General features: G+C 37.7%; 5 protein-coding genes across 10 annotated transcripts; 3 read left to right on the top strand and 2 right to left on the bottom strand.

Moving 5' to 3' along the window:
• Positions 1 to 50: 50 nt before the first annotated feature.
• Positions 51 to 2,821, bottom strand: LOC124410626 (U6 small nuclear RNA (adenine-(43)-N(6))-methyltransferase). Of its 6 annotated transcripts, none has more exons than XM_046889129.1 (7): positions 2,574 to 2,821; positions 2,227 to 2,478; positions 1,824 to 2,043; positions 1,602 to 1,742; positions 1,099 to 1,468; positions 794 to 995; positions 51 to 712 (listed from the first exon to the last, which is right to left on the bottom strand). In XM_046889129.1, the coding sequence occupies exons 2-7, from the start codon at positions 2,329 to 2,331 to the stop codon at positions 209 to 211; spliced, it is 1,542 nt and encodes a 513-aa protein (XP_046745085.1). In that variant the 5' UTR covers positions 2,332 to 2,478; positions 2,574 to 2,821; the 3' UTR covers positions 51 to 208. The 6 variants fall into 6 exon arrangements, with proteins under 6 accessions (XP_046745085.1, XP_046745086.1, XP_046745087.1 ...); XM_046889130.1 differs by having other exon boundaries at positions 2,227 to 2,473; XM_046889131.1 differs by having other exon boundaries at positions 2,227 to 2,396.
• A 507-nt stretch (positions 2,822 to 3,328) lies between these two features.
• Positions 3,329 to 6,121, top strand: LOC124410687 (differentially expressed in FDCP 6 homolog). Its single transcript, XM_046889251.1, has 9 exons — positions 3,329 to 3,656; positions 3,814 to 3,933; positions 4,012 to 4,218; positions 4,323 to 4,438; positions 4,663 to 4,786; positions 4,866 to 5,207; positions 5,292 to 5,493; positions 5,583 to 5,738; positions 5,847 to 6,121. The coding sequence occupies exons 1-9, from the start codon at positions 3,558 to 3,560 to the stop codon at positions 6,110 to 6,112; spliced, it is 1,632 nt and encodes a 543-aa protein (XP_046745207.1). The 5' UTR covers positions 3,329 to 3,557; the 3' UTR covers positions 6,113 to 6,121.
• Positions 6,122 to 6,311: 190 nt separating this feature from the next.
• On the top strand, positions 6,312 to 8,805 carry LOC124410690 (dynein regulatory complex subunit 2-like). The gene is made up of 5 exons (XM_046889256.1): positions 6,312 to 6,985; positions 7,090 to 7,680; positions 7,784 to 8,176; positions 8,250 to 8,399; positions 8,487 to 8,805. The coding sequence occupies exons 1-5, from the start codon at positions 6,842 to 6,844 to the stop codon at positions 8,673 to 8,675; spliced, it is 1,467 nt and encodes a 488-aa protein (XP_046745212.1). The 5' UTR covers positions 6,312 to 6,841; the 3' UTR covers positions 8,676 to 8,805.
• On the bottom strand, positions 8,747 to 12,016 carry LOC124410686 (THO complex subunit 5 homolog). The gene is made up of 11 exons (XM_046889250.1): positions 11,813 to 12,016; positions 11,583 to 11,720; positions 11,280 to 11,494; positions 11,088 to 11,163; positions 10,807 to 10,992; positions 10,569 to 10,701; positions 10,246 to 10,485; positions 10,061 to 10,163; positions 9,751 to 9,952; positions 9,378 to 9,678; positions 8,747 to 9,298 (listed from the first exon to the last, which is right to left on the bottom strand). The coding sequence occupies exons 1-11, from the start codon at positions 11,906 to 11,908 to the stop codon at positions 8,982 to 8,984; spliced, it is 2,007 nt and encodes a 668-aa protein (XP_046745206.1). The 5' UTR covers positions 11,909 to 12,016; the 3' UTR covers positions 8,747 to 8,981.
• A 140-nt stretch (positions 12,017 to 12,156) lies between these two features.
• Positions 12,157 to 13,910, top strand: LOC124410688 (charged multivesicular body protein 6). The gene is made up of 4 exons (XM_046889252.1): positions 12,157 to 12,340; positions 12,455 to 12,564; positions 12,667 to 13,097; positions 13,275 to 13,910. Exons 1-4 carry the CDS (start codon positions 12,275 to 12,277, stop codon positions 13,322 to 13,324), a joined length of 657 nt encoding a protein of 218 aa, XP_046745208.1. The 5' UTR covers positions 12,157 to 12,274; the 3' UTR covers positions 13,325 to 13,910.
• The last annotated feature ends 2,003 nt before the right edge of the window (positions 13,911 to 15,913 follow it).

Here is a 15,913-nt window from a genome sequence, read left to right as displayed (position 1 = left end):
TCAATAAATTTCTCACATTCTACTACACATTTGATGTTGTTTTTCTGTAGATTTAGTGATTATGATTAGATTAGATAGCAGGACAGACAAGCAACTACATTCGTTGGAAACTAAAAACTTAAGTTTTATTGTGTCCGTTCACAGTATCCATGTAATTATTACAATGGTGCCGTCATATCATGAAAACTCATTGATATGTTCAACGATTTTACGTCTTGTCTTTTTTCTGTTTGACTCGTCGCTTTCTTTGTTTATTTTTAACTGAGCTTTGAGCTTTTATGAACTCTCTTACATTTAATTTATTTATAAAATACTGTCGTAATGTTTCCAGTGCATTTCTCCCTCCAGAACCACTTTCAAATATCATTGATATTTTCAGTCTTTTTTCGGTATCATCAGCTTCGATCTCTCCCACAACCAAATCGCAGATTAAAAACGATCCATTAATGGGCTGAATATTTACACCATTTGGCAAGGTTGTAGTCTTTTCTTCTCTTTCAGAATCATCTACGAAAGATGCATCCAAGGCTTCTTGTTTTTCAGACCCATTCTCAGAACATACATCTGGGCAAGGTTTTTTAGATGGTAAACTTTGATTAGCCATCATTCGACGCTTTCTGCGGCCATGTGACCATGTGTCTTCATCAGCCATCAATTGACAACACCAGTAACTCGATTTTTGCGGGTTCACATGTAATTCTTCAACTCGGATCTGTTCAAACAATTTTACTATCAATATCTACCAGTCAATTTGTTTGCCAAGATTAGAAGAAAAGATACATCATCTTATTACCTTCAACTCATTGATTAAACGTCTTAATATTAAAACCAACTCCTTAGTCTCTGTCATGCCATCTTTTACAGGGAAAGTTATTTCTGAAGGAGGTCGTTTAGCTTTCTGTTTCAATTTTTTGCTGCATCCACTAATTCTTATAACTGGTGCAGTTGTCAAATCCAGCACATCTTTTGACAGAAAAGTCCAAGCTAAACCCCATCTAATAAAATAAATTTGATAATTTATATCCACATGATATTGTATTCTAAAAATTTGCATCTTCACCAAGCACATTGATAATTCAGCACATATAATTGTCTTACCTAGTTGTATGACCCTGACAAAATTCAGTCCATGTAGAGTTTTCAATGTTTCGTTTCTTGAGTTCATTGCACAAAAATGTAAGACTAGTCTTTTTACCGAGCATAGTTGTATAGATCTTTATTCTATTTTTTAGCTCAACACTATCGTCCAACATTTTCAAGACAAATTGTATTTCCCCGCCTTCTACGACTAATTCAGCCTCGCTCCCAGATGGTGCGTTTCGCGGGGGCATTCGGGACACCGAAGGTTTTGATCCAGTGGTCGTAGCCTCTTCGGCACAAAAGAAGGGCGGATTGCACATTGTGAATGTATAAACATTGTTCTCCGGTACTGATCCTCTGAGTACCGTACCTCTGTTTACACGTATCACTGATGAGATAGACAAAGAGTTTTATATTCATTTAAAGAAGGAATCTGTAGCTAGAAAAATTATTAATAATTACAGAGCATGATGAGAATTATTGTTACACTAACGGCATTGAGCCGTTTAGACTCCACTCACCTTCAACGAGGTCATGCAAGTTGTTGCTATTTACATTACGCACCGCTGACTCGTAACTTTCCAAATCAACTTCTGTGCCAATCATTCGACATCCGTAAATTTTTGCAAATAACAGCGGATAAACGCACACCGCTCCAGTGCCTGTTAAGAGAGAATTTAAAAAAATGTATATCAACAATGCTACACAAAATTGAAACTCAGTTTCATATAAATCAATTATACCTATATCAATGCCCGATATCAAAGACATGTCTGTGATACCGGTGTGCTTTGCTAAATCCTCTATCCACAGTATGTAATTCAAACGCAAAGGTACAGCTGGGACCAGCTTCGTGGCTGGTAGATCTATGTTCAAGTCATAATCATGTTTTAGCAGAGTTTTTGCCAGTATTCTCAAGGTTTCTAAATCGTGGAAATTAATCCGCACCTTTCCCGCGAGATCCTGAAATGTGATAAAATCCATGCAACATATCCAAAATGCCAATTTAAACTGAGGAATGAAGTGCAACAGAAAATAATCGATCGAGCGTGTAGTGTGTTTAGGTAAATGCAGGAATCGAGTGATTGGACATGTCATAGGTACATGCGAGTACTGTGATGTTTCAACGTGATATACTGTTTTTACCGTTGTCGCAATTTTACGAAACTCCGGATAAAGTATGGCTAGTTGCTTGAAATTTGGCTCCTGCTTGTACTTGTTCCTCGGATGCATGAACCGTCGCAACGACATTTTTTTGTTCAACGCAACTCGATTTATAGGTTATATCAACGTTTTCTGACATGTGATTCCGCGCGCTCCAGGTTTTGAGACGAGCCATTACACAGCGTTTAAAATTCGCAAGATGTACAGTGACGTGCTTCTCGTTTACGGGCTTCGCTTGAATGATTAAAAAAAAAACTAGTGAAAAAATTCAATTCGGCTCTAGAATTGTTGTGTGTGGAAAAGCTGACTATTGGACACTCAACTGTTACCTAGTAAGTCCGTGACACATTCCTCGCTTCCACACGTCTTCGTACGTCTTATAATCCTGCGTTTTGCCTTTATTTGGACTCAGAATCCATACTTTCTTACTGAAGCCATTTGAAGCCGACAGCACAAAACAAATACGCAGATGCCAAGATACGAGCGCGAATTTCGAGTCGCATTTGTGACAAATTATTGACAATGAGCATATATTTTTCAATACTGCATTACAAAACCAAATTTTTGCGTCTTAGCTCGTCCTGAAATAACACACGACAGTTAAATATTTGACTTTAAGTGAAGTAAAAAATGTTTTCAAAACATTAAAACCTGACGAATTCAAACACAAGATACAAAATGGCCACCAATGCCGACGCCTGCAATTTTATTTCGGTTGTAAGGTCAATTTTCAGAATTTAACGCCTAGTGAGTACTGTCTCTCGTCAAATCAAATGATGGCAAAATAATGGAACTATCATTTCATTCTTCATTAGAGCTCAGACACTAAGAATTTACCGGTCTTACCATACTTAACCCACTCCTTCATTCATCGTACAACCCACCAATCACAGTTGCGCATTTGTACCACCTGATCAATGAGCGTGCTTACGTTGCAATTGTGTGTGTCACTGATCTATATGTATGAGTATACAGATTAGCGGTGTGAGTACTACATGCGTACTAGGGCATTCTTGATTACAGCAGACCGCTATTCAACTTGATTCAACTATCCTAGTTTCATTCGCTTCCGCAGAGGCGAGCGTATCACAGTCGAATATATCCATATCCGTGCGTAATATGTGGGCTTGCATTGCACGTGAAGGGAGAAGGTTGGAATTCCGATAAAGCAACGAGTAGTGTTGAGTCACACCACTGTCACCAGTCAATCACAGCCATTCCTCTGCGGCCTCGCCAAGTCTCTTTCGGTCTTATTGTTAGGCGAGGATGTAATTCTTCGAAACTACCTGTTGAATCCGCGCAACCGATAAACTATGGCGTATTTGTTGAAAAACTTGACAAACAGCATCTGGCATGCGTTTTATGCTCTGCAAGGTGAAACCCCGGGTATCGTTGCGAAATCTAAATTAAAGGTGCGTATCAATTCGGGTTCACCTCGCAATGTTGACAAACGCACACCACATGACACGATTAGTAAATATTATAATCCTCAAGCTGTTTACTTGAGCTTCTTAAAACTTTATGTTTGTGGGTGTGGCTTTTTTCACCAGATTTTGCATGTCAATTCAGGTGTTGACAGCCAACTTTGGGACCTTGATGGATCTGTATGGGGTTGAGAAGGGGCTTGATGATTACCGAAGCACTCAGTGGCTGACGTTCGATCAATTTTTGTATTACCTACAGAACGAAGTAAGTTTTGTCACTGGTTGTTGTTATTATTATTATTATCTTCATCATTTGTCGGTACAGTCATTCTATCTATCTCAGGTCTTTTCTTCTATTTCTGACGCAACACCAATACAATCCTGCAGACTTCTTGAAGAACGCATCGACGAGATATGCTGGCTTGTTTCTCGGAAAGCGTACGCAGAACAGAAACACAGAGTCTTTGAAGATCGTAGCGTTTATCAACTCTTCAGAATATTCTGTCTTTTAGCAGAGATGGGAACACAGAACACAGAGTCATCGTATCTCGTAAGTCTTCCTCAAAAATTTCAGTCCCTTACTATCCAATCAATCAAAACTTATTCCAATATCCTTGACACTTTTTAATATGAAGTTTTTTTTACCCGTATCAGATAACAATGCACAGCAGCGAGGTGGCTCAAATATCTTCCCAGCTGGTGACGTCTTTAGGTCTTCATTGGGATTCTGCAGACTTCAGCGAATTATCTGCAGCGTTGACTGCATTCAGGTAATTCTTCTTTTGCAAACGTCTGCATGTTATACGTTTCATATACAAAGTTGTGTTCTAAATCAAACGCAGAAATATTTGCTTGAAATATTATATTAAGTTATCTTGGATTCAATTGTTGCAAAAAATCATTATCACCTAAAGTTAAAAGACTTTCAGACTGAAAGCAGCAGGATCTCCTTGTGTTATTCATGTAGCATTTAGTTGAACGTATTTCCAAAAAGATTCCCCACATTTCTGGCAGTGTTGGAGTCCAAGTACAGCGGTGGAGGGTCTTTAGATGCAGCTGCTGTAGCCGAGGCCGTAGATGACCTTTACCAGATCTACGTTAATGACGTCATTAAAAAAGTAAGCGGCCGCTAACACGTTCAAATTCTGAAAAAGCAATCTATCAGAGATCCTTTTACTAAGTCTTTTAATTTTTCAGGGATATCTGGTCAAAAAAGGATTTCTCTTGCCAACAACGCGATACTACTGGTTTGTCCTTCGACCGGGAGAATTGACTTATTACAAAGATGCCCAGCAGAAAGATCCTGCTGGAGTGATAACTCTAAATATAAACTGTTGGGCGGATGCTGTTAACAATTCTGGAAAACCAGATAGAAAGTTTATTCTGAGTACACCAGAACACAAGGCAATTGAACTGATTGCTGAAGATCACAGGGGCAGGTTGCAGTGGTTAGCGGCACTGCAAATTGCCATTGATCATTCTGGAGATAGAATTAGCTATCAAAGGTCTCTAGCGATTCAAAGACGATCCATGCGGCTGGTAAATAAATTGAAAGACAATTTATACTAGCACTCATAACATATCGAAAGTGAGTATCCTAATAGAATATGTGATTTTACTTAGGCTGAGAAACAACTGAAAGAAGAAACAGGGATGGAATTGCAGCATGAACGCCAAGCACGGATTGCCGCAGAGTTACAAGCAAGAAAGCTGGAGGCGTTATCTAGAGAAGAAGGAGCCAAGGTACAAGAGCTTGAGGAAATCAAAGTAAAACTTGAAAGACTTCTGGAGGAGGAAAAGCAAGCCTTACAAGACGAAGAAATAGGTATTAATTTCTCTTCAACAATTACCTACTCCAATAGTTTGGCTCTGATTGTTTTTTTAGTTTGTCTCTAATAAAATCTCTTTGCATAGTCCGAAATCTTCAAGCTCGAGTATTGAAAGAAGAATGGGAAAGGAGAGAGCAGTTAGAAAAACTACAACAAGAGCAACAGGAACTCCTTGAATCAGAAAGGTTGAAGCGTCTTGAATTTGAACAAAAACAGCAGGAAAACGAACTAAAATTGCAGGGTAATTCTATGATTCTTTTCAAATTCTTCTGAGTGAATCGAAAAATATATTCTATTCGTGAAACGCGAGTAGCCCACCCGATTTCATGAAAATCTAAATGTCTTACAGAAGCAGCAGCAAGACTTGAGCAGCTAGAATCAGAACGACAGGGTCTCGATGCAGAGCTGAGGTCTGTGCGGGAAAAAGTAAGACAAGCTGAAGGAGCTCAAATACTATTAGAGGCGCAAATTGTTGTAACCAGGCCTTTGAGAGGAGGTGAACGAATCAGACGTACTCAGAGCATGATTCCTACTAGTAAGGATAGGTCTGATGCAATAGAGTATTTAAAAGATCGGGTTACTTCCACACAGGAGAACATTCACCCAGTACCGTAAACGCTGTATCATCAAAAATTCCTCCTAAAATTTGCCATGAACTGATTGCCATTCCTGTAGATAATTAATAACTAACGTAGTACAACAATAATCCCTCGTTTCGATCCTTAATTGCCGTTTTGATAATGCCATTCCTGTTGATAATTGATAACTAACGTAACAATAACAATAATCCCTTGTCTTCATCCTTAATTGCCGTTTTAATAACATGGTGACCCAGGGTAGCGTTTTAGTAGTTAAATCAGTTAGTTTTAGTTATGTTATTTGTATTTTTCGAAAATGTGTTAATATATTGATAAGTGATATTGGATATGATTATTTTCAATTTACATTTCAAATTCAGAGCTGTGTTGTAAATATATAGTATTCATCAGTTTTATTTGCATATTTATAGACTGTTCTCTATTTACAAATTAGATGTATACAGATAAAATATATATTTTATACATACCTATAATAACTTCACTATCTAACAGGGTAAAATGTTAAATAAAATTTTTAACTATCAACTGCATTGTAAATTAGTAAAACAAACTATACCAACTTTTAAACGCATATGGATGAATCACGAAGCACAAGCATTGTTGATTTCCATGGTGACTGTTGAAAAATTGATCAAACACAATTGGCTAAGTTCTTTTGTCTGTGGAGTGAATTTAGTAGGTTGTTCGAATCCCCAAAGTATAAGTGAATTTAATTTACTTACCAAGTATATAACGAATTGCGAATATGCCTGCAAAAAAGAAAAAAGGGAAGGCATCGAAATTATCGCGTATGAGCGATGAAGAGCGAGCCAGATATTTGCAACATCGAGCGGAAATAGAATTGGAAGCCAAGAGGCGCAAGCAACAATTAATTGCTGCTTTTACAAAGGTGAAATTCAATTCTATAGTTATGAGTAGATTATTATTACATGTTACTGTTCGAAAACCGTAAGGAAGTTTATAACAGAGAATAACAAACTTTTATGTGTTTAGAATAAACTGAAGCATGAAGAAGCATTTTCAAGATTGAATACTGCGAAAATAAACGAACAGTGGCGCCATTTACTTCGTCAAATAAAGTGTAAGGAATTGTATCAGGACGTTAAACACCTTTGGCAAAATTTCGACGCCACTTTGAAAGCCAAAAACTCAATAATTGCAAAACTCTATGATGAGTTAGAATTATCTGACAGAGATCACAGGCGATCACAAGAGGCTCACATCATGACGATCGATAAATTCATAGGTGAATTAAAGATATACATACTCGTGAACATACATATCACGTTTCCGCTAAGAGGAAACAATATTATGTTGACCGTAAATATTTTATCAATGAGTCGCATTGTGTATATTTCAGGTATACACAAACAGAGATTGAGTTATTTGCATGATAATTATGCGAAAGAACTAAGAAAACTTGAATACATCGGCACTGTGGAATTGACTGAAGTTAAAAATAAACTGGAGAACAGTTGTAAGGAACAAGACACTATTATATTTGCACAGAACAAAAGTCTGGAGAGTAGCTTAGAAAAAACAAGGTCACAGAATGCTATCCACACACGTACCATCGTGCATTCGGTATGTAAGTCACACATTTCATTTTAGGTAATTTCCTAACAAGGAAAATTATTGGGAAGGTTTCTATGAAAAATAATAATCAAACTACATGTGGTACGATAAGAAAGAGGAAGACATAATGGAACTGAGGCAGCGTGTTGTGGGCAACATGGAGCATCTGTGGTCGCAACTGCTTGCGACAATCACAGACTATGAAGTGCTGACGGAAAACAAAAGGAAACAGTATGAGTACCTGAAGGAACAGGATGATGCTGTTAGAGCAGAAGCAGCTATGTTTCCTAAACAGCAATCCCAGCTCTTAGACACAATCGATATTACCAAAGGACAATTAGATGATTTGGCATGGGAGCGTGGGGAGCAGATAACGGAGTTGAAACAACAGCTGGAACAGCTGAACAAAGCGATTTGGGATCTGAGATCAAAGATAAAAATGGCTCAAATCACAGACGCGATTCAGCTAAAGAAACTCAGTGTTATAAGCAATGGAGTGAAAAAGGTAAATTTGTCAGCATGTAACCGTGAAGATGTAAATACAATTTTTCATGCCTATTCTTTATACTTGAACGTAGGAATTGGATAGAATTCTGGAAAAAGGAACGATGTTGCAGCTTCTCAGCCAACTTTGTTCAAGTTTAGAAGAAGACCGAGATGGAATTGACAAGTGTTCTAACAAAGATAAGGAGTTATTACAATGCTACGAGAAAACGGGCGTAGAAAACGTAATAATAAATAAGATTCAAATAGAATTAAGGTCTCAGTCATAAGTTACCAATTTTTGTAAATCGAGAAATTAAATTTTCTTCCAGGTGACAGAACCGTTCGACAGAATGGAAAAGTTCTGGAAGCAGTTTAACGAAGTGAAGGCAGAGAATATTTTAAGGCGGAAAGAGCGCGTTGAGTTGTTGCAGGAAAACAGACATTTGAGGCACAGCTTGCGTGTGTATCTAGTTACTGTAGCCAGAATGCCAGCTGCGAGACCTCATACAGCCATTTGAACTTTTATAGTTCAATAAAAAAACTAATTTATCTAGATTTTCGCTTTTATTTTAATATAAATATTGATGCACACAAATATGAAATCTGTATCGGTATACACATTTTATTCCAATGTGAAAATCTAGATACCAGTTATTTCATCACTCTTGAAATCATTTTTTTTTTTTTTTGTAAGTGTAAAATTCTCACTCAAACATGATTTAAATGAAAATACCGCACGTTTTTGCGAGTGTAGAACTGTTTTTTGAAGTTAATTAGCCATTTGTACTTTCTGACAGTCCAAGAATGGATAAATTGTTGAAGCTCTATCGATGGGTAAAAATTCCTCCACCCAGAGTCAAATATTTGTACGGCCTCGCCCTGGTCCTGCCTCTGACTGGATGAAAGAATATCTTCTCCTGAGGAGCTATACCCTCTGTTTCAAGATAAATATCGAAACAAGCTCTCAGTCGCTGCAATTGTGCAGATAAAGTTGGAGGCTTTTCCCACATGACATTTATTTCTCGCTCAATATCCCTCAAGATATCAACGGATGCTGGTACGATAGGATTGAGAGTTACGCTGAAGATTGGTGCTACTCGTGGATAGTCAGGTTTGATGGCTATATGTGCGACAAGTTCACCTGGAAATAAACACATTGTAATTAACATATTGTAAATGGCAAGATTGCATTTATTTAGAAGACAACAACTGATACTAACTGCTCTCTCTGCGTAGTACAGCTTCATAGAAAATGTCCATCGCCGATACAAGACCTTTTTGACAGAACGGGGGAGTATCTTCAAAGCTTGAGTAACTCTTCCAGGAGAGAGTGTTGAACTTGTGTAGCACAGTGGCTATCTTGCATGGCATTGGATCACTACTATCGTTAAAAATAGGAAGATTCCCTGATTCCAACTGGCGTATTTCAGAGCAGAGCTCAAGTCGCGCTTTCACACGTCGTTTTATCTCTTTAAGAACGCATTCCACACTGTCCTGTGCCAATCCGTGGTTAACTGCGACCTATTAAATACATAGTATATTAGCTAAGAATCATTTAAATTCTGTTTGTGTTTCCGAATTTGAATGTGAGACCTTCTGTTTAGCATTATCCGACGTAATGAAACGCAGCCCAGCCATGCGCTGAGCCCAGTTATATGGAATGCCTAATTGCAGCGACGGAAAAGGGCCCAAACCATACCGACATAGCTGGTAATGATTAGCTGGATTTGGGCTCTCCAGACCCAAATCACCAGGGAATAACTCTCGGAGTACCGAATCAGACACCAACATGTCCCTGTAAATGAAACGATCAGTGTTTGATAAACTTTAGTTATTCTGGTTAATAAATTCTGTTAGTAATATTTGGCTTACTTTTAGAGGACTTATTAATGAAACGACATACCCTGCACTAACGCCACCGGGATTTTCGGTGTCCAGTGTGGCTTCTAACGTCACCACATTCAAGTAGCTCATATAAAAGAAGTTCAGTGTCAACTTGGTGTTACCTGTACAAAAATTATTGCAAATAATATATTTCTATCATAAAGTATTCTTATGGATCAATAGATATTGAATTCCAAAACTCACTTTTGAAAACCATTACGAGTCTTACGCTCAATGGATGTCTCTGCAATAATCTAAGTTTCTTTTCTTCTTGCCTAGCTTCCTTCGACATTCTGTGGTGTCTCTTTTTATGGACTGGTGTTTCTTCTACAACCCCATCTGTTTGATTGTCTTGGTCAGAGTCTGAGTCTTGAGACCCCTCTTGGCTGTTGACCCTCTTGGCGTCATCGTCATCTCCTTCTATACTCACGAGCAGTGAGGAGTCTGAAGCGAATGGAGAACACATAAATGATCATTGCTCGAAAAGATTCTTTCCACTTCTTTGTGGCAGAGTATAGTAGACGTACCATATGCATCTCGATACGCAGTGGCCTTTGCATAAAGAACATACAAAGGTGAGGCTAATAAGGCAGCCTTTTGATGCTCTTGCCGTATTTTATCTAATGGTAGGCCGAGGCTTTCCTGAAGTGGTTTGCTTGCCTGTGAAACCAAAAAAAATTCATATGAAAATACTTGAGTCCAGAGGCTGGGAAAATATTGGAGTTGATTCAAAAAATAAAAATTGCATAGGTATGGGGGACATACCTCCAAAATTGTACGTAATTGTGGTGCAAGATTATCCAACCGCGTTTGTTTGGATTCTATACTGGCAGCCACTCCTTTCTTGCTGTCAGTAAGCTCGTCACATAATGCGGCCAGCTGTTTCCGCTGCATCAACTCCCACTCCAAACGAGCTAGACGCAGTTGGTGAGGGTCGGTTTTCGTAACTTCCTTTAGAATTAGAAAAAATGTAATACCTAATAGTTCACAAAATACTTTATAAAAAGGTTATACTTTAAAGTGACCTCAGTTATAGTGGAACTTACTGGCCTGGAGACAGACTCAGGTGCTTCCTTATAAAATTCATCCTCTGGAACAAGTTCGATAGATTCGTCTTTTGATCTGGCCAGAAATAAATACTCTTTGAGCATAGATATTAACCGCAAGGTTCAAAAATTATTTTTTCTATTGAATTTCTGTAAGAAATTTATATTGAAATTAGGTATACTTGAACGCACTTGAATTGCAAGCATTTGATGACTTCTTTCTTGAGGTGCATGACCTCGTAGAGTAAATTTTGTAAATGCAGATGCCTGCTATCTACACTGCTCTTAGCTGCGACTAAAGAGTCCCTGGCAAACTTTGTTCTGAACTTTTCCATTCTATTCAACTTTTTCAATTCAATGAATGCTAGTGATGTTTGAATCTGCAGTTCTCGAATCTCTTCTTTTGCCTGAAAACGAGGCAACGATAACTCTTTAATATTAAACAAGAAATAACCAACTGAATTAAATCATTCAAATAGCAGGTACGTTACTAACACTTTCGTCGCTGTTTACTTTCAATTTCGCTATCTTATCCATCAATGTTCGAATATTTTCGCACATCGATAAAAAATTCTCTGAATCCGTCGCAGGCGATCGATCCATTGCCTCCTTTTCTTCGTAAGTTGTTATTGTCTGCGCAAAGGAAAAATAAATTTTTTGGTAAGATTCATGAGTCGATAATTGTTATGAATTCGGTGGGTTTTTCATATTGCCGGAAACCTAACCTTGTACATATCGGCGTCCTTGACTGGAGTCGCAGCCCCAGTAGTCACGGACTTTCTTCGCTTCTTTGAGGACTCAGTTTCATTTTCTTTACCCATTCTTAATCCTTCAAGATTCGTGTACGAATAATAATCCTCGAAAGGTCTAAATTCCGCTTCTGGATCCACTCGATCAATTGAGGTTATGTTTACTGTCTTTGATCAGTTGAGAGCGTCTGTGGTTAAAACAACAAGTAGGAAACCACAAAGAACATATGAGTAACGGTTTTTGAACCCTCGAGCAGGTTCACGAATAACCCACAAGATGGTATCAGCGGTTAATTTTACAGCTCCATTCGCCGCTCAATCTCAAAATCGTATGTTTTGAGGAGGTGTTATCATATCAGTTGCGAAGTGTCAAATCGCGATAAAATTTCTCAACAACTAGTTGATTAGGTATATTTAATTAACAATAAATAGGAAAAAATGGGAATATTTTTCTCGAAGAAAAAGCCTCAGAGTCGAGTTACTGAACAGGACAAGGCTGTGTTGGTTCGTATAAAAAATAAAACTACAGACTTATAACCTAATCTAACCTGCTGTAGATTTGACACATCAAATCTACACATTCATATAATTATATTTCGCAATTGCATATCGTTTTAGCAACTGAAACAAACGAGAGACAAGATAAAACAGTATCAAAAACGGATAGAACAAAGCATCGAAAAGGAGCGTCTAATAGCAAAACAATTAATTCATGATGGAAAGAAAGAGTTGAGTATATGACGTCGCTTTTATCTGTTATGATTCTTCATTCCTCAGCAATGGCGGTAATACAAAGTAAAAGACTATTCATGAATTTCGTCAACTTTCAGCCGAGCTTTGTTGCTACTTCGCAAAAAGAAGTTCCAGGAACAATTGCTCAGCAAAACGGACAGTCAGCTCGAAAATCTGGAACACATGATGCACGATTTGGAGTTCGCACAAATTGAGTTGAAGGTAATAGACGGGCTCAAAGTCGGAAATACTGCCCTGAAGAAGCTGCATGATATTCTGTCCATCGAAGACATCGAAAAAGTAATGGATGAGACTAGGGAAGGAATTGAGAAACAGAAAGAGCTGGACGACTCGCTTAGTGGATCGCTGACAGATGAGGATGAAGCAGAGGCGGAGGCGGAGTTGGAGGCGCTGCTGATCCAAGATAGGGAATTACAAGATAAAGAAGAAGAGAAAACTAAGATTCCTGAAGTTCCAAAGGAAGTTTCATTGCCTGACGTTCCCACGGATGAACCGGTCAAGCAAAGAGGTATATTGTTCTTCCTTCTTGTGTCAATCAATCTTTTATTTACATTGCATGCAGCTATGCAAAGATGTCTTGCCGTTACCAGCAACCCATGCAACATGCATTGCTATATAAATTATAGGTATATACATATATTTACCTTGTTCATTGATGTATGCTGTCTATATTTACTTTTTGTAGAGTCACCAAGAAAGGAAAAAATACGAGAGGCAGTGCCACTGGAAGCGTGAACGATAATTCAATTTGTGTAAAATACAGATTTTTATTAATTCTTTGGTTTATTATATGTATACATTTTTCTTCTTATATTTAAAAAAAAAAATCTCTTCTGTGGCGTGTTGTACTGACTGCGCCCAGTTTGTGCTATGTGCAGTTTCTCCGTCTTACGCCCATTCCCATTGACCAAATTATGGTGAAAGTGGACTTTGTCCGTACCGAATGCAGTGAGTGGAAACCGCTACTAATACCGCCGGTGTGTGTATATATGTACAGTGCTTTTTGTACAGTTGTTAATTGTATAGAGCTAGTAGTCTGATGAATGAACCAAAAAAATAGATTTCTTAGATCTATCCACCTAAATTTAATTCACCTTCAGGATTGCATTGCTAAAGTTTTAAAACCTCGATTGACTCGCAAATATTGAAGTGTGAGTGCAAATTTTAGAGTTATGTTTATATGATTTCCATATTTGACTTAAATTCAAAATGTCTGTGTCATACTTCTTTGAGTATGATTCGAATTGTATGCCTAATATCAAATTGTTAATGACAACATTGTGCATCCATTGAATAAATTTTTTACATTATTATTGTAAACATAACAATTAGCCACTTTTTATTTTGGTAGAACGGCAGACTACTGCAGGTCTGCGTTTTATCTCAATAAAAAACATTGAGGATTAGAGACGAACAATATTATTTGTTATTTCTCACCCAGACGAGAGTACACCTTGCGATTACCGAGTTACTTGACACTTTTTCATCTAACTGAGTGCAATAGTAATCATCTTAAGCTGTCAATTGTCACATGAATGATGCTTATATTTTTCCACAAATAATCATATTTTCATTTATCAAATTTATTACGTAACTAAACGTATAAATAATTTCAATTTTATACTCAACGCAATCGCAAAGAGGATCACCTTATCACCTAACTAATTTACAACTTTAAAGGTTTCTTTCGCTTTTAACTATGGAAATGACATGCGGGTAAACGAAATTCCTTAGAAATCACGCGGATAGTCGCTGTCTCTTCTAGTTATCAACACAAGCACAATTGTTATCTAAAAAAAAAAAAAAAAAAAAGATTTAAAAAAAAAAAAATTCTATTCTAGTTGGTTCGTAACGCCATCACTATTCGTAAGTTATCAATCTTTTATTTAAAATTTCTGCATCTCTTCTGCAATTTTTTTCTAAAAAGATCTTTTTTTTAAAAGATATTCCTCCTAAATCGTCTCTCTGATTCATTATTTCAAATATGGCCAGTTTCCGACGCAGAACGATCAGACATATCGGTGGTCGTCATTCAGTGATCCACGCACGAGATGACTGATTGTTTTTACGTGCCTGTTTTCAAAGTTTCTAGGTTCGACGATCTCATATCTCTCATCGCCGTGAGCACAATTGTCCGATTATATTCAGCTAACAAAACTACGTCGAAGTTTGAGAAAACAATTGAGCGAAGTTGAGGAGTATAACTGGCACGGTAAATAAGGTACTTTACGATTATTATTCTGTTTTTACACTCAGTTACGTATTCTATTAATTGTTATTGTACATCTCTTTCTCTCTCTCTTTCAGTCGTGTTTACTTTTCGTCGGGAAAATTTCACCCCGATGTTGTTGTTATCACCATCTAATTGTCAGTCGTATTATGCGCAGATAATCCAGACGGAATGTATGTACCTATATTTTTATACCTGTTTATTTGTCTAATCATTAGGGGCATTGGTATTTGGTAGTCTGAATGGTCTGAATCCAGATTTTCGACCAGATTCTCGAGTAGCTTTGGCCGCCATATTGAATTTTCGCCGATTTTCAAGTTTTTACTAAAATAGTCATGTTAACTAAATTTGTAGCATTAAGAAGAAGAAAAACTAAACTTATAGAAAATTTTATTCTCCATAATTATGGTCATAACAACTTTTTGTCTATGATCGATACTTAAATTCAAGATTGCATCCGAAGCTACCGCAACCTACCTATATAAACCTAAAGCAGAACCTGGTCGATATTCTGGATTTATTATTAGACTAAAAATGATTAAAAAAAGAAAATAGTGGTATACAGTAACATTTCAATTTCAAGTTTTTTTTTTTTTTTCTCGCTCACAACGACTGAGCTACGATTGGTATGCTGATAATAATAACATTCGTTATTGCGCGGCTTTTTCTTTGTCAATTTTCAAAAATTATCCAAGACAAACCCAGTTCTAAAAACAATATCCAATGAGCCAATCAGCGCCATATTGATATCGGCTGATGTCTTGTGCACGGAATTGCCGTGTGCTTTCAATTTCCAACATGGCCTCCGACAGTATGAATGTAGCTACAAACGAAACAAAAGGCGGGCTATAAGTACCCTTTGATGCACCCTGAGCAGGTGCGCGTGTGCATTTCTTACCTCTAGAATGTACAGCTCACAATAATCGCGCAAACGTAGGATAGCGTTCCACGTGGCCTAAGCCGGGGCGGCTAGAGGTCGAGGTTTTATCGCCCCGAGTATTACTGCCCGAGTTGTTAGCGGGGTGCTAAGATCCAATTAGCAAAGACATCGGAACGATTTCGCACTTGTGCCGACCGCGTGGACCGTTTACAAC

The sequence above is a fragment of the Diprion similis genome, chromosome 9, assembly GCF_021155765.1.
Source record: "Diprion similis isolate iyDipSimi1 chromosome 9, iyDipSimi1.1, whole genome shotgun sequence".
NCBI classification, from domain to species: domain Eukaryota; kingdom Metazoa; phylum Arthropoda; class Insecta; order Hymenoptera; family Diprionidae; genus Diprion; species Diprion similis.
The sequence above is the reverse complement of the archived record's forward strand: the minus strand, read 5'-3'. Positions and strand labels throughout refer to the sequence as shown.